This window comes from Papio anubis, chromosome 11 (assembly GCF_008728515.1).
Source record: "Papio anubis isolate 15944 chromosome 11, Panubis1.0, whole genome shotgun sequence".
NCBI lineage: Eukaryota > Metazoa > Chordata > Mammalia > Primates > Cercopithecidae > Papio > Papio anubis.
Genome location: NC_044986.1, coordinates 39262154 through 39287823, shown reverse-complemented (window position 1 = coordinate 39287823; position 25670 = coordinate 39262154). Strand labels below are relative to the sequence as shown.

The 25670-nt window shown below is 38.1% G+C and overlaps 1 protein-coding gene across 2 annotated transcripts in view; it reads left to right on the top strand.

Annotated features, from left to right (window-relative positions):
• Positions 1-25670, top strand: part of HELLS (helicase, lymphoid specific) — a 55497-nt gene that overhangs the window by 21758 nt on the left and 8069 nt on the right. Inside the window, exons 7-18 of one of the 2 annotated variants that reach the window (XM_021943493.2) lie at positions 2763-2804; positions 5371-5595; positions 5968-6150; positions 8012-8155; positions 12565-12761; positions 14190-14286; positions 15218-15355; positions 21241-21402; positions 23401-23540; positions 23628-23766; positions 25218-25301; positions 25382-25501. In XM_021943493.2, coding sequence (XP_021799185.1) covers positions 2763-2804; positions 5371-5595; positions 5968-6150; positions 8012-8155; positions 12565-12761; positions 14190-14286; positions 15218-15355; positions 21241-21402; positions 23401-23540; positions 23628-23766; positions 25218-25301; positions 25382-25501 — 1671 coding nt within the window. The remainder of the gene's footprint in view (positions 1-2762; positions 2805-5370; positions 5596-5967; positions 6151-8011; positions 8156-12564; positions 12762-14189; positions 14287-15217; positions 15356-21240; positions 21403-23400; positions 23541-23627; positions 23767-25217; positions 25302-25381; positions 25502-25670) is intronic. The other variant, XM_021943494.2, reaches the window with a different exon arrangement.

The following is a 25670-nucleotide window of genomic DNA, read 5'->3' as shown; positions in this document are numbered from 1 at the left end:
TCACTGCAACCTCTGCCTCTCAGGTTCAAGCAATTCTCTTGCCTCAGCCTCCCGAGTAGCTGGGATTACAGGCATGTGCCATCACGCCCCGCTAATTTTATACTTTTATTAGAGACGGGGTTTTTCCATGTTGGTCAAGTGGGTCTCGAACTCCTGACCTCAGGTGATCCGCCTGTCTTGATCTCCCAAAGTGCTGAGATTATAGGCATGAGCCACCCTGCCCAACCAATCACTTTTTAATTCTGGGATATTTTTAGAAAAAGCTGAGCAAGAATTTTTTTTTTTTTTTTTTTTAAGATGGAGTCTCACGCTGTCACCTGGGCTGGAGTGCAGTGGCGGGATCTCAGCTCACTGCAACCTTCGCCTCCTGGGTTCAGGCGAGTCTCCTGTCTCAGCCTCCCAAGTAGCTGTGATTACAAGTGCCTGTCACCACGCCCAGCTAATTTTTTGTATTTTTAGTATTGACACCGTGTTGGCCAGGCTGGTCTCAAACTCCTGACCTTGTGATTTGCCCGCCTTGGCTTCCCAAAGTGCTGGGATTACAGGCGTGAGCCACCGTGCCTGGCCAAGACTTTTGAGCCATAACCACAATACAGTTATCACACTTTTGAAAGTCAATGGTAATTCCTTAATATTTAAATTTCTCAATAGGCTAATTTTTATTTTTAGGGATGGGGGCTTGCTGTATTGATGAGACTGTCATAGTGACTACACCTCAAACACCTGGGCTCACATGATCCTCCTGCCTCAGTGTCCCAAGTAGCAGTACAGGGAGTATAGGCACTTCCCACTGTGATCTGCTTAGCTCATACCTTTTTAAAAAATGATTGGTTCAAATCAGGATCCAAAAAAGTTACATAAATTGCGTTTGATTAATGTGTGTCTTAGTTCTCTTTTAGATGTAGAGTGTCTCTCATCTTTTTTTTTTTTTTTTTTTTTTTTTTTGAGAGGGAGTCTCGCGTTGTGTCACCCAGGCTGGAGTGCAGTGGCGCGATCTCGGCTCACTGCAAGCTCCGCCTCCCAGGTTCACGCCATTCTCCTGCCTCAGCCTCCGAGTAGCTGGGACTACAGGCGCCCGCCACCACGCCCGGCTAGTTTTTTGTATTTTTAGTAGAGACGGGGTTTCACCATGTTAGCCAGGATGGTCTCGATCTCCTGACCTCATGATCCACCCGCCTCGGCCTCCCAAAGTGCTGGGATTACAGGCTTGAGCCACCGCGCCCGGCCTCATCTTTTTTAAGAAACATTATTTGTTGAAGAAAATGAGTAATTCTGTATAATTCCCCACATTCTGGACTTTACTGATTGTATCCCCATGATTTCTCTGCCTCTTGTGTTTCCTGTTAACTATAGTAACTATAAGTTAAATACAGAAGTTTGTGGTTAAGGTTTTTTTTTAATTTTTGGTTTTTTTTGTCGAGGGAGGTAGGGTCTTGCTCTGTTGCCCAGGGTGGAGTGCAATGGTGCCATCTCGGCTCGTTGCAACCTCTGACTCCTGGGCTCAAGCAATCCTCCCACCTCATCCTCCTGAGTAGCTGGGACTACAGGTGTGCACCACCAAGCCCAGCCAACTTTTATATTTTTTGTAGAGATGGGATCTCACCATGTTGCCCATGCTTGATTTTTAATAAGAATACTTCATTGGTGCTATTTATAGATTTTGATTTATTTCTAAATTGTTCTTTCAAAAGTTTCATTTTATCTACTCATTTTACAGGACAGCTTTATCAGTTCCTGGTATAAATTCCTTTTAGCCTCAGCCTTAGAATATGAATATCTATACGTGTATAATACTTCATATGCACACGATATACACATATTCCCGTGTGTATATATGTGTGTGTGTCACCTACTTACATGTCCTGTTACTCTTCTATGAATCTTAAATTTGATAATGCTGTTTTGAATCTACTTCATCCCCTATACCTTCTGTATTCTCTCTGCTTGAAATCTACCCTCACTATCTTGAATGATGAAGCCTGGTGACAACTTTTTAGATAATTTTATGTAAGATAATTATTTGCTAAGCCACCCAGTGACACTCAGGTATTATTTGTCTCCTTACCATCAGCATCTAGTAGGTACTTCAAAATCAGAGCACTTTATTCTGTATTTTTAATCTATCTGTCTTTGCCTCTTACCCAGGAATGCAAACTCAGATGTCTATCCACAGAGGTCTAAAGTGGGCTGTAACATGGTTTGCCAGACTTTTTCTGTAAATAGCCAGATAGTAAATATTTTTAGCTTTCGAGTAGTTTTGTGGGCAACTACTTAACCGTGTACTTTGCTATTGTCACTTGAAAGCAGCCATACACAAACCGTAAACAAGTGAGGCCGACTTTGTTCCAATTTATCCCATTTCTTTGCTTTTAAAAAAGTACCTATGTATTCGCTTAGCTGGAGTTGGTGTACAGGCTGTAGTTTGCTGACCACAGGACTAGAGGTTTGTTGCCATGTGTGAATTTGTACTTAATCTCAGACTAAAAGAAAGAAAAGCTGGAAAACCACTGTATTTGATGAAATATCCCATTGTATAAGTGTTCCCAAATTAGCTTAGAATGTTATGAAATATTATGAGCCAGTAATGTTTATAGGCTTATTTCTGCCTGAAGACCACTAGTTTTAGATCTCTATATTTTAATTATCTTGAGAATCTCATCCTCATTGCCTGGCAAAATAAGCACAGAATAAATGCTTGTTGAATAAATAAATAAATGAACCTCATACATTATTAATTTGTTTTTGTTTTCTCAAACTATTAGGAAATTTTGTCTGTGGCTAAAAAAAATAAAAAGGAGAACGAGGTAAGAGATTTATAAGATTAAGTTTAGAAGTCATATTTACTCCCCAGTTATTAGTCCTTTTTCTGTAATCACCAGTGTACATTTTTCTCACTTTATCCCGTTTCTTTGCTTTAAAAAAATACCTATGTATTCATTTCTTCCATATCCAACATTTTTCTTTTTTATGTATCAACTTTAGTTAGGTATTTTATTGCATGATTCTTGATGTATAAGTGTTAATTTATGGGTCTAGCAATGTTGCTTTTAACTTGTGAATCTGGCAGTGATACAACTGCTCGTAGCTATGTGGATATAAACCATGAGTCATCTTATGGAAGCTGTGAGGGATGCCTTTGATGAGGGATGCCTTAATCTTGCTTCAGACCTTAAAGATTTTTTAAGTTTCTTAAAAGTTCTGTTTGAGAAGGCTTGATTTTCGAGCAACCTCTTCACTTATCCCATTTTATGTAGAGAGGTTCCTTGTTATCTCACTTTTTATTGCTCAAGTACTGAAAATTACCAGGTTGCATAGGGAAGCAAAATAATCATGACATGAAAATATTCATGAATGGATGTGAACTTCAAGTAGTTAATTTACATATTAAAGATTTTTAGGCCTTTGGGAAATTAATGTAATGTTTATAAAATGAGAGATACTCTATTTGGTCATACAATTTTGTCCAAAATTTATACTATAAAACTGTCTTGATTTTTATTCTTTTGTTAAGTATAAGGACTGGTTTATGGGTGCAGTTTAGTTGGATTTTTAAAGATTTAGTTAGATAAACATTTAGTTGGATTTTTAAGATAAAGTCTTGATGTAATCTTCTATAATTTACCATGGGATTTTGGCTTCATTTTATAACTTACAGTCAGTCAGGAAGAAATAATTGTTAAGTACTGTATTTTAATGAATTTTGACACTTGTGTACACTTGTGTAACTGCCATCCAAATGAAGGTATAGAACATTTCCATTGTAGAGGGATCTCTTCTGTGTTTTTCTAATTATTTTTCCACCCCTAAACCCAGAGGAGGCCACTTGTACACCTTTTATAGGATAACTTATTATTTCCCTTCCACTCAACATGTCTATGATACTCATTTATGTTGTTGAGCATTTTAATAACTGGTTTCTTCTTATTGTTGACTAGTATTCTGTTGAATGAATGTTACAATTTTCTCATCCATCCCCTTATTGATGGGCATTTGGGTTGTTTGCAATTTGTGACTTTTATGAGTAAGGTTGCTATAATAATTTGCATGCAAGTCCATGTGTAGACATGTTTTCATACTTTTTGCCTGTGTACCTGGGAATGGAATTGTTGTGTTACATGGCAAATGTATGTTCATAAGAAAGTAGATTTGTTCCCCCCAAGGTAAATGCATCATTTATTCTCTTGCCAGCAGTGTTTGAAAATTCCAGCTTATATTATTGTCAGCATTTGATAGTCTTTTTAATTTCAGCTATTTTATTAAATGAGAAATGGCAGTGTGTGTGGTTTTTAACTTGCATTTTCCTAATTACTACTGAAGTAGAGTATATTTTTATGTTCTTGATGACTGTATGTTTTCTTTCTTTCTTTTTTTTTTTTTTTCTTTTTGAGATGGAGTCTTGCTCTGTCGCCCAGGCTGGAGTGCAGTGGTACGATCTCAGCTCACTGCAACCTCCATCTCCTGGGTTCAAGCGATTCTCCTGCCTCAGCCTCCCAAGTAGCTGGGATAACAGGTGCATGCAACCACGCTCAACTAATTTTTGTACTTTTAGTGGAGACAGGGTGTCACCATTTTGGCCAGGATGGTTTCGATCTCTTCACCTCGTGATCTGCCCGCCTCGGCCTCCCAAAGTGCTGGGATTACAGGCGTGAGCCGCCATACCTGGCCTATATGTTTTCTTTTGTAAAGTATCTGTTAGTATCTTTTGCCCGTCTCTTTTGCCCGTCTTATTTATGCATACTGTATTTTCTGTGTAACAGTTTAATAAATTATTGAGTGTCACAATATTAGAAGTTTGGAAGAAAGGTGTAATTCTAATGATCTTTTCAAAAGTATGTGCCTGATTTTAATTTGTAAGGGTTATTCTCAGATTTTTTATATTTTATTTTATTTTAGTTTTTTGAGGCAGTCTGCTGTCACCCAGGCTGGAGTGCAGTGGTTGTGTTCATGGCTCACTGCAGCCTTGACTTCCTGGGTTCGAGTGATCCTCAGCCTCCCGAGTAGCTGGGATACAGGCAGTTGCGTGCAACCAAATCCGCTAATTTTTTGTATTTTTAGTAGAGACAGGGTTTCGCCATGTTGTCCAGGGTGGTCTTGGACATCTGGATTCAGGTGATCCTCCTGCCTCAGCTTCCCAAAGTGCTGTGATTATAGGATTAGCCACTGTGCCAGCCTGTTACTGTTTTTTTTTAGTAGCTTTTCATTTGTAGAGGGATGGAGATGTCTGCAGTTTTTTAATCCAGATGTGATCTTAGTCTTCTATACTTAATGATTATAGGACTCAGTAGGGTTTGTTAGTTCCATTTTCTGATAAATGGTGGCATACAGCAGCATTTTGTATAACACATCTTATTAAACTTTTTTTCTCTACAGGATGAAAACTCCTCTACTAATCTCTGTGTAGAAAATCTTCAGAAAAATAAAGATTCGAATAGTATAATTAAAGATAGATTGTCTCAAACGGTTAGGCAGAATACTAAATTCTTTTTTGACCCAGTCCGGAAGTGTAATGGTCAGCCAGTACCTTTTCAACAACCAAAGCACTTCACGGGAGGAGTGATGCGATGGTACCAAGTAGAAGGCATGGAATGGCTTAGGGTAATGAATTGTAATTTTTAATACAACATATTGGTTTTATTTCTGTAGTAGCCTAATAATGTGATGTACCACAAGTGGAGTCATTTCTGTCATGTTTCATTATTATACATTTGTGTGTGAATACCTACTTTTTGATTTCTTTAACCTGAATTTTTAGACGTGGAAATTACCTTGTTAATGACTTCCAACACTTTTATGGCTTTAATAAAGGATTTTCCACAGTGTTGTTATAATTTATGGTGTGAATATATCAGTTTTAACATAATTCTCATCTTTGGGTGTGCTTTTTTTTTTAAAGAAAAGAAATAAAATATTGTAACCCTGTAGTTGCTTATATCCGAGTTTAAATACAGTATCTATTATTTCATCCAGATGCTTTGGGAAAACGGAATTAATGGCATTTTAGCAGATGAAATGGGATTGGGTAAGACAGTTCAGTGCATTGCTACTATTGCATTGATGATTCAGAGAGGAGTACCAGGACCTTTTCTTGTCTGTGGCCCTTTGTCTACACTTCCTAACTGGATGGCTGAGTTCAAAAGATTTGCACCAGATGTAAGACATGCTTCCTTATGTTAAAATTATAATTTTACATGTTTTTTTATGCTTCGTTGTTGTAGGAATTAAATTGTAGAACTCCTATAATTATATTGGTTCCTGTATAAATATTTTGTCTGATTTGACTTAATCTGTAGAGTACCCTCATTTAAATTTGTATAGTATAGGTTTTGGAAATCCCTGACATCTTTCCTAAAATATTCCAGAATGATTTTCATTGCATTGGTTAATTTGATTCAACTGAGACAGACTTAGGTAGAGATTTTATTAAAAATTCTGCTTATTCTTCACTTGATCTTTGCCAAAAGGCTGAGAAGAGAGGAAGAGAGTTTTCTGTTTTTTGCAACTTTTTTTCTATACACGTTACCTTCTGCGTTTTTTTTTTTTTTTGAGATGGAGTCTCTCTTGCCCAGGCTGGAGGACAGGGAAGCAATCTTGGTTCACTGCAACCTCTCTCTCCCATGTTGAGTCGATTCTTGTGCCTCAGCCACTCGAGTAGCTAGGACTACAAGCATGTGCCACCATACCCAGCTAATTTTATGTTTTTAGTAGAGACGATGTCTTGCTGTGTTGGCCAGACTGGTCTTGAACTCCTGGCCTGAAGAGATCCGCCCACCTTGGCCTCCCAAAGTGCTGGGATTATAGATGTGAGCCACTGTTACCCCCGCACCCAGCCCTTCTGCACATTTTTGCCTTATGAGAAATTCTAGAAGTAGTGTCACCATCTGCCTCATTTTTTATATATATATATAAAATTTATTTATTTATTTTGAAATGGAGTCTCTCTGTCACCAGGCTGGAGTATAGTAGCTGGGACTACAGGCGCGCACCAGCACACCTGGCTAATTTTTTGTATTTTAGTCGAGGCGGGGTTTCACCATGTTGGCCAGGATAGTCTCGATCTCCTGATCTTGTGATTCACCCACCTTGGCCTCCCAAGTGCTGGGATTACGGGTGTGAGCCACCGCGCCCGGCCTATATGTATTTTATGTATTTATGGGTTTTTGTTGTGTGTGTGAGAGAGTTTGGCTCTTGTTACCCAGGCTGGAGTGCAATGGCACTATCTCGGCTCACTGCAACCTCTGCCTCCTGGGTTCAAGCGATTCTCCTGTCTCAGCCTCCCAAGTAGCTGGGATTACGGGTGTGCACCACCACGCCCAGCTAATTTTTTATTTTTAGTAGAGACAGGGTTTCTCCATGTTGGTCAGGCTGGTCTGGAACTCCCGACCTCGGGTTATCTGCCTGCCTCAGCTTCCCAAAGTGCTGGGATTACAGGCATGAGCCATCCCGCCCGGCCCTTGTATTTGTTTTTATGACTTTATTGTTTTTATTTTTTCTTCAGACCGGATGTTGCTCTGTTGCCCGGGCTGGAGTGCAGTGGCCATTCTGGCTCACTGTGGCCTTCACCTCCTAGTCTCATGTGAGCCTGCTATCTCATACCTGAGTAGCTCATGTGAACCTCCCATCTCACTCCACTGGGTGAGTAGCTAGCACTACAGGTGCGTACCACCACACCCAGCTAATTTTTGTATTTTGTGTAGAGATGGGATTTCTCCATGTTGCTCAGGCGGATCTCGAACTAGTCGCAGACTTTAGAGATCTGCTTGCCTTGGCTTCCCAGAGTGTTGAGATTAGAGGTGTGAGCCATTGTGTTGGGCCTGACTTTTTTTTTTTTTTTCATTTTTCTCCCATAGTAGTTCAATGATTTGTTAGAATTGCTTGGCTTATTTTGCTATAGAAAAATAGAACTGAAATTTTAAATTATATTTTTTCCCTCAGAATGATTTATATTCTCTAAATAGTCAATTTTTTACATTTTGTTCTTAAGTTTGATATAAATCAATATAAAATTTTTCAGATTCCTACAATGTTATATCATGGAACCCAGGAGGAACGTCAAAAATTGGTAAGAAATATTTACAAACGGAAAGGGACTCTGCAAATTCATCCTGTGGTAATCACGTCATTTGAAATAGCCATGAGAGACCGAAATGCGTTACAGGTACAAATGATCTTCATTGTTTTCTTTGTAATACATAAAATATGTTTTTCTTAATTTATACCACTTTCTTACCATCTGGGAGCATTTGTCTAATTTGTTGTTGTTGAAATTATATATTGTGCATATACCTGTAGAATCTGGAGACTTTTATTAACAGAATGATTGAGATGAAGGCCGTCATTTGTAACAATATAATTAAAGCTTATGGCAGTTTAATATATGGCTTAGAATCATCCAGAAATAGACCTAATCTCTGAATGTATTACAGATATATTTGTGACAGTTACTTTGAATATACGGAATTTACCTATCGTATTTTAATCAAATAAGAGTATTTGAAGACAAGTTATTTTTAGAGTATCTTATTGGACTATTTGTTAATATTTTCATTTGTTTTCTTGATGTTGTAGCTACTTACTTAAATAATTTCCTGTTAGCATAACACAATTGAAAAATTGTGCCTTCTTCTTTCGTGCCTTCTGTTAATTCATTTATTGATGTTTTGAACTTCTTCCTCAATGCTCTACCTCATTCATTTATAATTCTTGACTGCTTTGTTTTTCCTTTCTCTGGCCGTGTGAGAACCCTCTTAGTGCGGTACCCTTAGGTTTATCTTGCTGGGAAATAGGAAAGTACTTAATGGTTTCAACATAAAATTAAAACACAAAAGTCGTAAGTGGAATAATTATGACTTGCATAATTATGACGAGTATTGTCAGGTTTTGCGTGTGTGCTGGTAAAACTTTGGAATATGATTTGCAGAAATCTTAGCTCAAGAGTTTAGCAAAGTTGACAAATGTGTACAGCATTAAAAAGTATTTAAACCAGGCCGAGCTTGAAGGCTCATGCCAGTAATTCCAGCACTTTGGGAGGGGGAGGTAGGCAGATCGCTTGAGGCCAGGAGTTCCAGACCAGCCTGGCCAACATGACAAACCCGTGTCTCTACTAAAAATACAGAAATTAGCTGGGTGTGATGGTGCACATCTGTAATGGCACGAGGATTGCTTGAACCCGGGAGGTGGAGGTTGCAGTGAGCTGAGATTGCGCCACTGCACTCCAGCCCGTGCTACAGTGAGAGTCTGTCTCAAAAAAAAAAAAAAAAAATTCAAACCAGCAGTCTGCAACCATTTGGCACCAGGAACTGGTTTTGTGGAAGACAAGTTTTCCATGGACCATGGGTGGGGGATGGTTTCAGAATGATACAAGTGCATTACAATTATTGTGCACTTTATTTTTATTATTGTAAAATTGTAATACATAATGAAATAATAGGGCCGGCCGTAATGGCTCACGCCTATAATCCCAGCACTTCGGGAAGCTTAGGTGGGCAAATCACTTGAGGTGAGGAGTTTGAGACCTTCCTGGCCAACATGGTGAAACCACATCTCTACAAAAATACAAAAATTACATGGGCACAGTGGCCCAGCTCCTTGGGAGGCTGAGGCAGGATAATTGCTTGAACCCGGAAGGCAGATATTGCAGTGAGCGGAGATCACGCCTCTGTACTATAGGCTGGGCAACTGAGTAAGACACTGTCTCAAAATAATAATAATAATTTTATAACTCACCATAATGTAGAATCAGTGGTAGCCCTGAGCTTGTTTTCCATCTAGGGATGATGGGAGACAATGACAAATCATCCAACATTAGATTTTTATAAGGAGCGCACAACCCAGATCCCTTGGATGTGCAGTTCGCAATAGGGTTCATGCTCCTATGAGAATATATTGTCTCCTGATCTGACAGGAGGCGGAGCTCAGGCCATAATGTGAGCAGTAGGGAGTGGCTGTAAATATAAATGAAGCTTCCTTTTGCTGTAAATACGCATAAAGCTTCCCTCCTTCACAGGTGCTTACTTCCTGCTGTGTGGCCTGGTTCCTAACATGCCATGGACCCCTATAGGTCTGTGGCCTGGGGGTTGGGGACCCCTGATATAAACCATTTCTTTACAGTAAAAGTAATATATACCAATTTTTTTAAAGGGTAGTGTACAGGAAGATGTAAAAGCACCTATAATTCTACCTGAGAACTACTACTTTTTTTTTTTTTTCCTTCCTGTTTTTGAGACAGAGTCTTGCTCTGTCGCCCAGGCTGGAGCGCAGTGGCACGATCTCGGCTCACTGCAAGCTCTGCCTCCCAGGTTCACGCCATTCTCCTGCCTCAGCCTCCCAAGTAGCTGGGACTACAGGCACCCCTGCCACACCCGGCTGATTTTTTTGTAATTTTAGTAGAGATGGGGTTTCACCGTGTTAGCCAGGATGGTCTCGATCTCCTGCCCTCGTGATCTGCCCACCTCAGCCTCCCAGAGAACTACTTTATACTCAATAATTATAGCTAACACGTAGGTATAATTTACACATATGATCATACTATACATTCATTTTTTTTTTTTTGGTCCGAGACAGGGTCTCACTTTGTCACCCAGGCTGGAGTCCTGTGGCATGATCTCAGCTCACTGTAGCCTGAACCTCCTGGGCTCAAGTGATTCTTCTACCTCAGTCTCCTGAGTAGCGGGGACTACAGACGTCTGTCACCACACCTGTTTCTTGTATTTTTTTGTAGGGACAGGGTGTCTCAAGCCATCCACCTGCCTAGGCCTCACAAAGTGCTGGGAGTACAGGTGTGAGCCACTGCTTCCGGCCTGCATTCACTTCTGCAATTTGTGTTTTCTACTCAGTAATATAACATGAAGACCCTTCTAATCTGTTTTCCGTACCCGTCCTGTAATGAAATAGTTAAGCTTGCTTGTCCATTTCATTTGCTAGTGGCTAGAAACTTTCGAGTTTTCCATTTCAGTGAGCTTATGTTATCATTTCAAAGATCTTAGCTTACTCTGAGTGTGAGGTTCCAGGGCTTTTGTTGCTGAGTGCTAGCGGAAGTGACTGAGTTCACTTGCTAATTTGGCTTTCAGATTGCTCATCATTTGTTTCCTTGTTTTTTTTTTCCTCTTACCTACCCATTATAAAAGGATATATTTACATATAAATTTTTTTTTTTTTTTTTTTTTTGCTCTGTTGCCCAGGCTGGAGTGCAGTGGCGTAGTCTTGGCTCACTGTAACCTCCGCCTCCCAGGTTCAAGTGATTCTCCTGTCTCAGCCTCCCAAGTAGCTGGGATTACAGGCACTCACCACCACACCAGGCTATTTTTTGTATTTTTAGTAGAAACGGGGTTTCACCATGTTGGTCAAGCTGGCCTCGATCTCCTAACCTTCTGATTCCCCTGCCTTGGCCTCCCAAAGTGCTGGGATTACAGGCATGAGCCGCCATGCCCGGCCCAATTTTTTTTTTTTTTTTTTTGAGACAGTCTCACTCTGTCACCCAGGCTGGAGTGCAGTGGCAGGATCTCGGCTCACTGCAGCCTCCGTCTCCCTGGCTCAAGCAATTCTCCTCCCTCAGCCTCCTGAGTAGCTGGGATTACAGGCATGTGCCACCACGTCCGGCTAATTTTTGTATTTTTAGTAGAAATGGGGTTTAATTAAGTTGGCCAGGCTGGTCTCAAACTCCTGACCTCAGGTAATCTGTCTGCTTCGGCCTCCCAAAGTGCTGGGATTGCAGGCCTGAGCCACTGCGCCCGGCAAAGGATATTTTATATTTTTATCTGGCATTTTTAGATAGCTGTCTTACAGTGAGAGATAATTCAGGTTTTCTGGTTTTACCATATTGCCAGGAAAATAAATCTCTTCCTAGTTATTTTAATAAAGAAGACACAATACTATAAACTTTTTTGATTCTTTTGGGATATATAAAGCAAAATGCAAAACATTCTCTATACTCTTTCCTCAATTTGTCAGTCCCATTTTTTAAGGATACCTATATTTTTTAGATTGTTATTTATATTTCTGTATGTTAATATAAATTAGATTAATTATAAATTTTCCTGATAAAGATATGTGAGAAATCACAGATATTAAAATGAGAAAGTTAAAACATTTTCATGATAACTTTGTGAAAGTGAATGGGTGACTTTCTGTAAAAATATAAACTGCTTAAATAAAGAAGGGAAAATTCTAGTGCTATTTGATGTTTCAGTGCGTATGGAACTAATAAAAACTCAATTTTTAGTAGTATAGCATAACATTAATATCAAAACTTGGGAAAACATTAGAAAAGAAAGCTACAACTGCGTTGACTAAGGTCTGAATAGGGAAATCTTAAATTCAGAATAGGTGGAGTTCAAGCTTTATTGCGTATTTTAGTAGATAACTCTTCCAGGAACTGAAATATCTATCAATTTTAGGAATCCTTGTAAGTGGAGCAAATGAAAACATGATCATCTCAGTAGTTACTGAAATTACATTTGATAAAATTCAACATCCATCCCTCATAATAGATGTTTTATTTTTAGAATTCTTGTTAGAAAAATTGTGAGATCATTGTTTAAAAATCTTTTTCCTCAATTCATTTTCTAGCATTGCTATTGGAAATACTTAATAGTAGATGAAGGACACAGGATTAAGAATATGAAGTGCCGTCTAATCAGGGAGTTAAAACGATTCAATGCTGATAACAAACTTCTTTTGACTGGTACTCCCTTGCAAAACAATTTATCAGAACTTTGGTCATTGCTAAACTTTTTGTTGCCAGATGTATTTGATGACTTGAAAAGGTGGGTAAGCCAGTTATTTAATGATTTAACCTCAAAAATCTGTGCTGTTAGTTAAAATTACTTTCTTTTCAGTAACTTAATTAAAATGCCAAATATTTGGCAAGTTCTTTTTGGTGTATATTGTATGTTCTACTCCTGTCACAAATTATGTGAGAGCAGATTAAGAAAAGATTATTTAAAACTTACTTGCATTGGTTAAAGGAAGACTGCTGAATGCTACTTTAAGATAATATTTTTATAATAAGGTTCTTTTATGTGTTACCTCTGTAAAACATTTTAAGATGGATTTTTCTCATTATATCCTCATGAAACAACCAGGGACAATAGAGTTGTTAAATTATTCCCTATCTCATATAAAAGAAAACCTAGGTGTAGAGTTGTTACAAGGTAAGACTAGTTAGCACCAGAGCCAAAGTTAAAACTGAGGTCTCCCAATGTAAACATAGTGTTTTAATTCTCGAAACTATGTTTGAATCTTAGCTTATATAATAAAATCAGAAATAAAAGTAGTTTTCAGAAAGTAATTAGTAACTTCAGAATGGAGGAGGAGGTAATGTTAACATAATCTAAAACTGATTACAACGGAAATACAACCTGGACAAAAAAGGTAATTTATACTTGTTTTGGCATCAGTGAAGGAAGTAAGCTAATTGGATGTGGAAATATTTTAAATTTTGGGAATTTATTTCAAATCTGGTTACCGAATGGTGTCTCAAGGTAGGCTACCTTATTGTGACTCTGGGCGCTATTACTGAAAGACAAGAATTCCAGGTACTATGCAGACATACTGAATTACAGTGTCAAGATAGGAGTTGAGAATCTGAGTTTTTTGAACATCCTTCTGGTGATCCAAGTTTGGGAACTTCTAGTCTACTGCATAAATGTTACTAGCATTTTCCACAGTTGGATATAATGTTACCTATTATATATTATTAATCTGCATGCTCATACTTAATTGCTCATTGTGATATATATATATATTTAACAGTGGGAAGGAATAAGCATGTATAATATTGTCAAGTTATGTATATGTTGAATTTTAAAATATTGTAGTGGGCCATACTTAAGACTGGTGGAGAAAATCATATGACTTTGGTTTTCAGAGATAGTTCTCACTTCTGTAAAGTAAAATTATAAATATATACCTTAATCTTATTTGGTTTTTATACTACTGTACGGTTGTTAATCTATTTATAAATCAGAAAAGTGTTCCCTTTAGGCTCACAGTTCTTGATGGTTCAGAAATCCAATCAATTTATCTTTGTTGTTTGAATGTGTTCTTTTCCATTATAATTTTTAAAAATGGCACCTAAGGATTTGGTGCAACAATACTATGTTTCAGTATCACAGATTATTACTGTAAATAGTCATGTATCATGTTGACATAACTGAATTTATGTGGTTAACTTAAACATTTTTCTCTTCCAGCTTTGAGTCTTGGTTTGACATCACTAGTCTTTCTGAAACTGCTGAAGATATTATTGCTAAAGAAAGAGAGCAGAATGTATTGCATATGCTGCACCAGGTTTTCTATGTTTTCTTATTCTGCTTAACCATAGGCTCAATAGAGTATAAAAGGAACTCTGGAGATCACCTGTCTAATCCTTTGTAGTGGAGATTTGAAAAATGAAGGTCCTCCTACATTTAAATGCCTCCTTTGTTTTTTCTTCTCTTGAGTTTTATGACAGAACTCAAGTGCTTACCTAAGTTTTGTCCTTTTCAGATAGTATGCTCATTTAACTCCAATGGTAACGGAGAATTTTGTCAAGCACAAAACAGAAATTTGTGGTTTTTATGGAATGGTTTTTATGGAATGCTTGCCAATAATCCTTTTATAATTTACATCCTTGCATGACTGCTGTCTCATCTATTTTTATTGCTTTCTGTAATCCCTACCCCATCCTACCTATCTTTAATTTACAGAAACATTATCTTTCAAAGGTAATCTAGTCACATGAGCCTGAAAAGCTTCTCAGTTGTGGTGTAGCAATTTTATTCGAAGTCTTTATCATTTTTCTGATATTAAAGTTTATACATGTTCATGAGAAAAATGTGAAGCAGGAGAGAACTGAAAAGTAAAAATATCACTTCCTCTTAAAATTGTACTTCCTAGCAGTGTATGTGGAATGATTGTGTTGTGTTATATGACAGTCCAGACTCTTTTCTGTCTTTGTGTAAACATGTGTGTTTTCTCTATATTTTATGAAGAAAAAGATTGTAAAAATAAAATTATTCCTTAAGATAGTCTTTTAAACAGTTACCAGAAGATTATTTTCCTTTTACTACATGTAGATTTAAATCAGTGGTTTTTAATAACTGCTTATTATCCCATTTTCCTGTTCTACTATAATTAATTATACCTATATCTTCCTCTTCAAAATTTTCTACAATATAAACAAGGTTGTAGTTTCTCTACTTAACACTACACCTTTGCCCATTACTGGCTATTTCCTTAGGAAAGAATTCCTAGAATGTATGTGTTAGAATTTACAGATGATGGCTTCTTTGAAGGCAAATTGCCCTCCAGAAAAGATTTATATGACATACGTCCATATGAAAATACTTATTTACTCAAGCTTCATACCAATTTTGAGGTTAGAAGTCCTTTACAGTGTGTTGCAGAGATTAAAAAGGATGATTATTGCTGAATTGAGATGTTTATAGATAGTTCCTTGTGACCATATTCCAACATATGTTGGAATATTTATTTCTTAATGGTTTATAATAACTATGTTAAAATAAGTTAATGGTCTGTATGTTGTGAAGAATTTCTTTCCCCTCCTCACTTTTTGGGATAAACTTTGTTTATGGTGTCTTTTTGTGTGTTCATGTGCACAAGTGTGTGTGTTTATATTTAAAATTTTCTTTTTTTCCTACTGTGACTAGCCAATGATCGAAATTTCAATGTGCCAATAGTTATAGAAGTTTTTAAATGTCCCAGTATGAATTATTGGGGTAAATGACTTATTTAGGAAGAGATGTGTTTCGACATCACATCCTCATCAGTAGTTAAATCCATATAGTGTAGCAAAGGATTAAGTTTCTCTTCTTAGGAAATTTAATTAGAGAGTCAAGACAATGAATATTTATAGAATTGGTCACTTACAGATTACCTCACAGAGTATACAGGTAGATAGATATTCCTGAGAAATGATAATCTGCCTTTTGATTGAACATTTGTAGTGCTTGTCGTAGTTGATAATTCACTGGAATTGAATTGAAGATAACTTCAAATTTCCATTAATATTAAGATATGATAATGGACTTTTATTATATCTATCCAAATTCAACAGTTTATCAAAAATAGGGGCAGTTTTTGAATGTTCTAGCAATAAGAATATTCTGTGCAATACTGTGCTTAAATTTGAGTTTATATTTTATGCTTTGTCCTAATTGTTTTATTTATTTTATTTTATTTTTTTTTTTTGAGACGGAGTCTCGCTGTCACCAGGCTGGAGTGCAGTGGCCGGATCTCAGCTCACTGCAAGCTCCCCGGTTCACTTATCTCGGCCTCATTCCTCCCGAGTAGCTGGGACTACAGGCGCCAAGCACCTCAGCCCGCTATTTTTTTTTTTTTGTATTTCTTAGTAGAGACGGGTTTCACCGTTAGCCAGGATGGTCTCGACCTCCTGACCTCGATCCCACTCCATCTCGGCCTCCCAAAGTGCTGGGATTACAGGCTTGAGCCACCGCGCCCGGCCCTAATTATGTTTTAATGCATTACTGGAGGAAAAAGCTTTCGTTCAAAATGAATTCAGATTAGTTGGAGATAGTTTTAAATCGCTAGTATATTTTCTTAACTATTTTCTATATGCAAGAATTCTTTCCTTTTTTTAATGCAATGTTTGCATCGAGACGGGGTTTCACCGTGTTAGCCAGAATGGTCTCCATCTCCTAATCTCGTGATCCGCCTGCCTCGGCCTCCCAAAGTGCTGGGATTACAGGCATGAGCCACCGCGCCTGGCCGGAAGTGTTTTAACATGTTTATGAAACATTTACATATTTTTCCTGATTTGCCTGTGGGCATATTTGTTTTTGGATTGATGTCTGTAGATACCAACACTGGTAATGTGTTTACTGTCTCTGTCAATAGTCTGGTAATAGTTTGCATAAACATTGCATAGTAAAAAAATTTTTTTTTTACTTTCCATTTAAAGTTATCTAAGCTTGCTACTTTTCTATTTCCGCCCCATATGGAAGGCCAAAAGCAGTATAACTTTTACAAATTATGTATTTAAAATTTTTTATTTTAAAATTGTGTGTACACAGTAAGATATTTTTAAATATTATGAAAATTTAGAAAATAAAAAGTAAAAAGCAAAACTTTCTGTTTTCCTTCTGCACTTACTTTCTTATCTCCAAAGTATAACTAATAGATTTTTTTTTTTTTTTTTGGAGACAGAGTTTCACTCTGTGCCCAGGCCTGGAGTGCAGTGGCGCGATGTTGGCTCACTGCAACCTCTGCCTCCCAGGTTCAAGCTATTTTTCCTGCCTCACCCTCCTGAGTAGCTGGGATTACAGGCGTGTGCCACCACACCTGGCTAATTTTTTTGTATTTTTACTGGAGACGAGGTTTCATCATGTTGGCCAGGCTGGTCTCAAACTCCTGACCTCAAGTGATCTGCCCGCCTCAGCCTCCCAAAGTTCTGGGATTACAGGTGTGAGCCACCGCACCCGGCCAACAGATTTTTTTTTTGTTTGTTTTTGGGAGACTCTGACATCCAGGCAGGAGAGTAGTGGTGCCATCGTTGGTCATTAGGTTGGTATCTGCAGCCTCCGACTCGTACTCCTGGGTTCAAGTGATCCTCCTGCCTCACCCTCCTGAGTTGCTGGAACCAAAGGTGCATGCCACCAGGTCCAGCTAATTTTTGGTCGATGGGTCTTGTATAACTCTTACTTGTTTCTGTCTGCTTAGAAAGCTTGTGTACTAGGAAAAACATATATAAATACTTTTTTTATACATGTGTTTCAGTGGTATGGTGTGCCCCTTCTACATATTTGCCATTTCAGTTAACATCAAACTATAATATTTGTCAGTGGATGTGGTAGAAAAATATCTTGTTATTTCATGTTTTTCTTAAAGACATGGACATGTTTTATTTTTTTTATTTTTCTGAGACGGAGTCTCGCTTCGTTGCCCATGCTGGAGTATAGTGGTGTGATCTCAGCTCACTGCAAGCTCCGCCTCCCGAGTTCACGCCGTTCTCCTGCCTCAGCCTCCCAAGTAGCTGGGACTACAGGCGCCCGCCACTACGCCTGGTTAATTTTTTCTATTTTTTAGTAGGAGACGGGGTTTCACCGTGTTAGCCAGGATGGTCTCCATCTCCTGACCTCGTGATCCGTCCGCCTAGGTCTCCCAAAGTGCTGAGATTACAGGCTTGAGCCACTGCGCCTGGCCGGACATGTTTGTGGGCATATTTATAAAACATTTACATATTTTTCCTGATTTGCCTGTGGACATATTTGTTTTTGGATTGGTATCTGTAGTTACCAACACTGGTGATGTGTTTACTATCTCTGGTAATAGTCTATGATTAGCCCTATACCTGTTGGGTATTTAAATCCAGAGTCCTGAAAATGAGCTTTATTATATATGATTACTATATGTAAACCATTGTTAGAATTTAAAGGTAGGAGTATAAAGAGTATACAATTTTTTATTTTTTATTATTATTACTTTTTTTGAGTTGAAGTCTCTGTCGCCCAGGCTAGAGTGCAGTGCCACTATCTTGGTTCACTGCAACCTCCATCTCCCAAGTTCAAGCCATTCTCCTGCCTCAGCCTCGGAGTAGCTGGGATTCTGTAATCCCCCACCACACCTGACTAAAGTTTTTGTATTTTTCTTAGTAGAGACCGGATTTCACCATGTTGGCCAGGCTAGTCTCAAACTTCTGACCTCAGGTGATCTGCCCACCTCTGCCTCCTAAACTGCTGGGATTACAGGTGTGAGCTACTGCGGCTGACCTAGAGTATACAATGATTTCAAACAAGTGTTTGTTCTCTTTTTGAGACAGGGTCGCTCATTGCGCCAGGCTGGAAGTGCAGTGTGTGGCCTTGTTCAGGTTCTGCAAGCTCCATACTCAGTTCCGCGCCATTCCTCCTGCCTCAGCCTCAGTAGCTGGGACTACAGAAGCCCACAACCCTTCCCGGTAATTTTTATTATTTTTAGTAGAGAGGCGGGGTTTCTGCGTGGTCTCGATCTCTGACCTTGTGATCCAGCCGCCCACCGGCCTCCCAAAGTGCTGGGATTACAGGCGTGAGCCACCACCAGCATGCGGCCTGTTCTCTTTTAATGACCCAAATATTTTTAATAATGGCATAATTGTTGCTTCTGTGTTCTTTTTATAAATGTGATAATCATTTTGTAACCACCTCAGCTAATGAAAAGAATAATTTTAAACCCTGAAACTTTAGAACTTACAGGAGAAACTTGTATGTCTGCATCACTAAGGTCAACTGGCTTTTACTGAGTCAAACCATCATTCTATTAAAAATTTAAGTTTTTAAAGCTTTTAGATTTTAGATTTTATGAGTAGGTGTATATATATTTATGAGCTATATGTTTTGATATTGATACAGAAATGTAATGCATGATAATCATATCATGGAGAATGGGAATTATCCATCCCCTCAAGCATTTATTATCCTTTTTAATTTTAATTTTAATTATCCTGGATTAGTGATCCAGTTACACATGATCCAGCTATATATCTTTTTGTGGGGGCCAAGTCTTGCTCTGTCACCCAGGCTGGGATGCAGTGGCACATTCTCTGGCTCACTGCAACCTCTGCCTCCAGGGTTCAACAATTCTCCTGCCTCAGCGTCTTGAGTAGCTGCCAAAATTATAGGCACACCACGCCTCGGCCTCCCAAAGTGCTGGGATTACAGGCGTGAGCCACCGCGCCCGGCCTGTTCTCTTTTAATGACCCAAATATTTTAATAATGGCATAATTGTTGCTTCTGTGTTCTTTTTATAAATGTGATAATCATTTGTAACCACCTCAGCTAATGAAAGAATAATTTTAAACCTGAAACTTTAGAACTTACAGGAGAAACTTGTATGTCTGCATCACTAGGTCAGCTGGCTTTTTACTGAGTCTAAAACCTCATTCTATTAAAAAATTTAAGTTTTTTTTAAAGCTTTTAGATTTTTGGGTACATGGTAGGTGTATATATTTATGAGCTATATGTTTTGATATTGATACAGAAATGTAATGCATGATAATCATATCATGGAGAATGGGGTATCCATCCCCTCAAGCATTTATTATCCTTTTTTAATTTTAATTTTAATTATCCTGGATTAGTGATCCAGTTACACATGATCCAGCTATATATCTTTTTTTTTTTTTTTTTTTTTGTGGAGACAGAGTCTTGCTCTGTCACCCAGGCTGGAGTGCAGTGGCACATTCTCTGGCTCACTGCAACCTCTGCCTCCCGGGTTCAAACAATTCTCCTGCCTCAGCGTCTTGAGTAGCTGGGATTATAGGCACCCACCAGCAAGTCCAGCTAATTTTTGTATTTTTAGTGGAGATGGGGTTTTACCATGTTCACCAGGCTGATCTCAAACTCCTGACCCAGGTGATTCTCCTGCCTCAGCCTTCCAAAGTGCTGGGATTACAAGCGTAAGTCACTGCACCTGGCCTCCAGTTATACTCTTCTTTATATTTTAAAATGTAACAGTTAAATTACTGTTGACTGTAGTCACCCTTTTGTGCTACGAAATACTAGGTCTGATTATTTCTATTTTTTGTACTCATTATTTAAAAAAATTTTTTTAAATTTTTATTCATTTTTATTGTTTCCCCTTTTGTATGGTGCTGATAAAATCTAATTTTAAAAGTTGTGGGCTATAACTGAAACTTTAACCCTAAGAAATACAAATGCTACCTTTATTTTATTTTATTTTATTTTTTTTGAGAGGGAGTCTCGCACTGTCGCCCAGGCTGGAGTGCAGTGGCCGGATCTCAGCTCACTGCAAGCTCCGCCTCCCAGGTTTACGCCATTCTCCTGCCTCAGCCTCCCTATAGCTGGGACTACAGGCGCCCGCCACCTCGCCCGGCTATTTTTTTTGTATTTTTTAGTAGAGACGGGGTTTCACTGGGTTAGCCAGGATGGTCTCGATCTCCTGACCTCGTGATCCGCCCGTCTCGGCCTCCCAAAGTGCTGGGATTACAGGCTTGAGCCACCGCGCCCGGCCAAATGCTACCTTTATATTTTTACTTTTAAAATTATTTGAGATAGATTCTTAACAGTTTTTAAGAGAAAAGTAAATTCTGAAATGCTGCTGACAAATACTGTGAGTTTACCATTTGGTCTGGTCTGGGAAAATCTCAAGAAGATATTTTCACCTTTTGAGATTTGATATTACTTATATAGGAAGTCAAAAGATAAGGTAAAGGAGTATATGGGGACAGTATTCCTTGAAAAAATAAGAATGTTTAATACTCATATTTTTCTGTTCATGTTTTAATTTTAGATTTTAACACCTTTCTTATTGAGAAGACTGAAGTCTGATGTTGCTCTTGAAGTTCCTCCTAAACGAGAAGTAGTTGTTTATGCTCCACTTTCAAAGAAGCAGGAGATCTTTTATACAGCCATTGTGAACCGTACAATTGCAAACATGTTTGGATCCAGTGAGGTATAGTGGTTTTGAAATGTATTGTAAAGGAAACTTGACATAAAATTTCTCTTTTTTCCCTTTTTTTTTGAGACAAGATGTTGCTTTGTCACCCAGGCTGGAGTGCAGTGGCACAATCGCTGCTCACTGCAGCCTTTACCTACCTGGCTAATTTTTTTTGTAGAAACTGGCTTTTTGCCATGTTTCCCAGGTTGGTCTCAGACTCCTGGGCTTAAGCAGTCCGCCCACCTTGGCCTCCCAGAGTGCTGGGGTTACTGGTGTTAGCAATTGCGCCTGGCCTAAATTCCAGTTTTAATGGCCCCTTGTTTATTTTCAGGACGTGGGTGAATTTGTATCTGGGGTATAAGGCATAAGGCCAAGTGGCAAAAGTTGTTTCCTAGTATCTGCAGTGCTGCTAAAATGTAAGTGATAATCCTTGTATTAATTACTTTGCAGTCATCTGGAATACTTATTAAAAATTTAGGCCTGGCACAGTGGCTCCTCATGCCTGTAATCCCAGCACTTTGGGAGGCCGATGCGGGCAGATCACCTGAGGTCGGGAGTTTGAGACCAGCCTGACCAACATGGAGAAACCCTGTCTCTACTAAAAACACAAAATTAGCTGGGCATGGTGGCACATACCTGTAATCCCAGCTACTCAGGAAGGCAGAGGAAGGACAATCGCTTGAACCCGGGAGGTGGAGGTTGGAGGTGGAGGTTGCGGTGAGCCGAGATTGCGCCATTGTACTCCAGCCTGGGCAAGGAGAGCGAAAATCCGTCTCAAAAAAAATAAGTAAAATAAAATAAAAATTTAGATTTCCGTGCAGATTAGCTCTAAACGCTTTCTGGGGATGAACTTGGAAATTCATTTTTAACAAGCACACAGTTATTTGAGAATCCCTGTACTAAGGACTTGGCAACTAGACTAATCTCCAAATATACAGCATCCAAAATCTGTATATTTGCTCCAAAATTTGAAACTTTGTGAGTGCTGATACGACACTCAAAGGAAATGCTTACTGGAGCATTTCTGTTTTCCCGTTAGGGATGTTCAACCTGTACAGTTTCCTTGCTGAAGGTTATTGAGAACCAAAAGGATTAATAATCACTTTGATGATTATTATCACCCACCATATTATAGGAGACAGAGGTAGAATGTTATTATCATTTAACTCAAGGAGACCCTTAAGTTTTATTTAACTGTCCAGATTTTTTATTGTCCACTATGGACCTATAGATTTTCTTTTCAAAATATTTATTGTCATGCATTTTTAAACAATAGAACCACCAAACTCTCTTCTCCCTCTTTTTTTTTTTTTTTTTTTTTTTCTTTGAGACAGAGTCTTGCTCTGTTGCCCAGGCTGGAGTATAGTGGCATGATCTTGGCTCACTGCAAGCTCCGCCTCCCGGGTTCACGCCATTCTCTTGCCTCAGCCTCCCAAGTAGCTGGGACTACAGGCACCCGCCACCATGGCTGGCTATGTTTTTCTGTTTTTTTAGTAGAGATGGGATTTCACCATGTTAGCCAGGATGGTCTCGATCTCCTGACCCAGGTGATTCACCCGCGTTGGCCTCCCAAAGTGCTGGGATTACAGGCGTGAGCCCGGCCTCTTCTCTCTTTTTAATAATTAATTATAATTAAAGGAAAGGTCTAGCTATTTACAAATTTACATTATTTGTCTGTTAATGAGCAATTTCATGCAGTGTTAACCAGTCTGAAGAAATATCCTCTGTAGTGCAAATTTCTGGAGCCGTATTTCATCTTTAAGGTATTGAATCCTTTTGTGTAAGTTCAAAGTAGTTTTATTCGCCCTTCATTTTTCCCTATTGAGATACGAAGGCCCTTCCTCTTACTTTCAGATATTATCGTCCATGTTAAAATTAAACTAATTTCCTACAACATTTGTATTTGTCTATAGATTGTCATTGTGTACATAAAGTATGCCTTATTTTGTTTACATTTAGAACCTAAGGATATAGCTTTATAAACTGGCTTTCCTTTAATTCGTTCCCTTTTAGAAAGAAACAGTTGAGTTAAGCCCTACTGGTCGACCAAAACGACGAACTAGAAAATCAATAAATTACAGCAAAATAGATGATTTCCCTAATGAATTGGAAAAATTGATCAGTCAGATACAGCCAGAGGTGGACCGAGAAAGGTTTGAATTTGAAAATGAATTTAAGTATTCTTTAAACTGGGACCATTTTTTGTGTTTCTCATGTGTATGCATTATTTGTTTTGGTAGAACTGTTGTGGAAGTGAATATCCCTGTAGAATCTGAAGTTAATCTGAAGCTGCAGAATATAATGATGCTACTTCGTAAATGTTGCAATCATCCATATTTGATTGAGTATCCTATAGACCCTGTTACACAAGAGTTTAAGGTGAATACTATTTAATTGTAATTCACTGTTTTGATTTATATTACTTTTATATTGGTGGAAAATGTTACTTTGTTTTGATTATAATTATTAAAAATAAGTATGGTGCTATTTGTCATTAAGATTGTAATCCTTCAGTAAGCTAAGACAATCTTCTCTCCGAAATTTCAGAGAACCTTTTCAGAGAAATGGTCACTTTCTATGAGCAACTAGTTTTTTTTATTTTTTTATTTTTTATAGAGACAGGGTCTTGCTGTGTTTCTCAGTCTGGTCTCAAACTCCTGATTTCTCAGGCAATCCTGCCTCAGCCTCCCAGGGTGCTAGGATTACAGGCAAGAACCACCATGCCTGGCCTCTATGCAACTAATATTTTTATTTACATGTTTTATGTGAACAGCTAATAATTCTAAATTTAGTAATTGATTTGTACTCTGCATATTTACTTGCTATATTTTAGAGAGAGTGGTCATCTTTTCACTGTTTCATTTATTATTAATATGTGGCGTATCAAAATCAGCCTGGTTGCTCATTACCTAAAGATCAACAGATAGCCATAGAATAAAACTAATTTTTATTTGGAGGTTTTCACATTAAATAAATGAAGTTGCTTTCTTCGGTAGTTGATAGAAAGATAGCATAATATTAATAGAAATAAATTCTTAGTAACCCTCAATAACCCTTGTTTTGAAGTAGTTCACAATAGACTTTTCCACTTCTGGCAATATTGACATTTTGGGCCAGATAATTCTTTCTTAGGAGGTAATGTTCTGTGCACTTAGGACATTTAGCAGCATCCCTGTCTTCTACCCGTTAGATGCCAATAATATTCACTTTCCTCAGTTATGACAACTAAAAAGTTTGCTGCCACCACCAAATATACCCTGGAGATAGGTGGAGGGCAAAATTGTCCCCATTTGAGAGGTGCACTGCTTTACATCTTTATTAGAGTAAGAAAGAAGACAAAACTTTCCCACTCAGATGGAAGTAGCTCTCTCATGAAGTCATTTCACCAGAAGGTGAAAGAGTCTTTATCCACAGTATTTGGATTACTTATCAGCTCCTGTATTTTCTCTAATTTCTGGTAAGAATTCTAGCAGTAGCTTACCTATACATTTAGTTGGAAATAATTCAATTATAAAGAATAAGCCTGAGTATGTACCCATTAAGTTTGACATAATTGTTCTCTTTCACAACGTCTTGGAGGGAGGAGTGTTGAGGTTAGATCAAAGTTATATTTGTATTTTATTTTGTTTTTGTGAAGTTGCTGGTTTTACGTTCTAGAGTACGTCTTTGAGTAATAACTATCTTCTGATTTACAAAGATTGAATAACAGGTCAGTTTTTAAGTTTTTTAAGTGACTTGGCATTGAAAATTGAACTTTCCAAATGGCTTTTGTTTTAACAAAGCAAATGACATTTTTCTCTCAATTTTTTCTCTCTTTGCCCATTTTTAAGATCGATGAAGAATTGGTAACAAATTCTGGGAAATTCTTAATTTTGGATCGAATGCTACCAGAACTAAAAAAAAGAGGTCACAAGGTGATACTTTTGATTGGAATTTTGAATTGTTCAATTATTTTTTTATTAATTGTTATAAATATTAAGATGTTTTATTTCAGGTGCTGCTTTTTTCACAAATGACAAGCATGTTGGACATTTTGATGGATTACTGCCATCTCAGAGATTTCAACTTCAGCAGGCTTGATGGGTCCATGTCTTACTCAGAGAGAGAAAAAAACGTAAGACTACTTATGTCATACATCCCAAACGATTCTTTTATAATTCCTATCTTGATTTCTGAAGTAATATTCTAAATAGACCCACAAATTGATAAAAAGATACAAATGACCAGAAACCCTGTGGTTTTATCAAAAACAAACATTTTGATTTAGTACTAAGAAGTCTTAA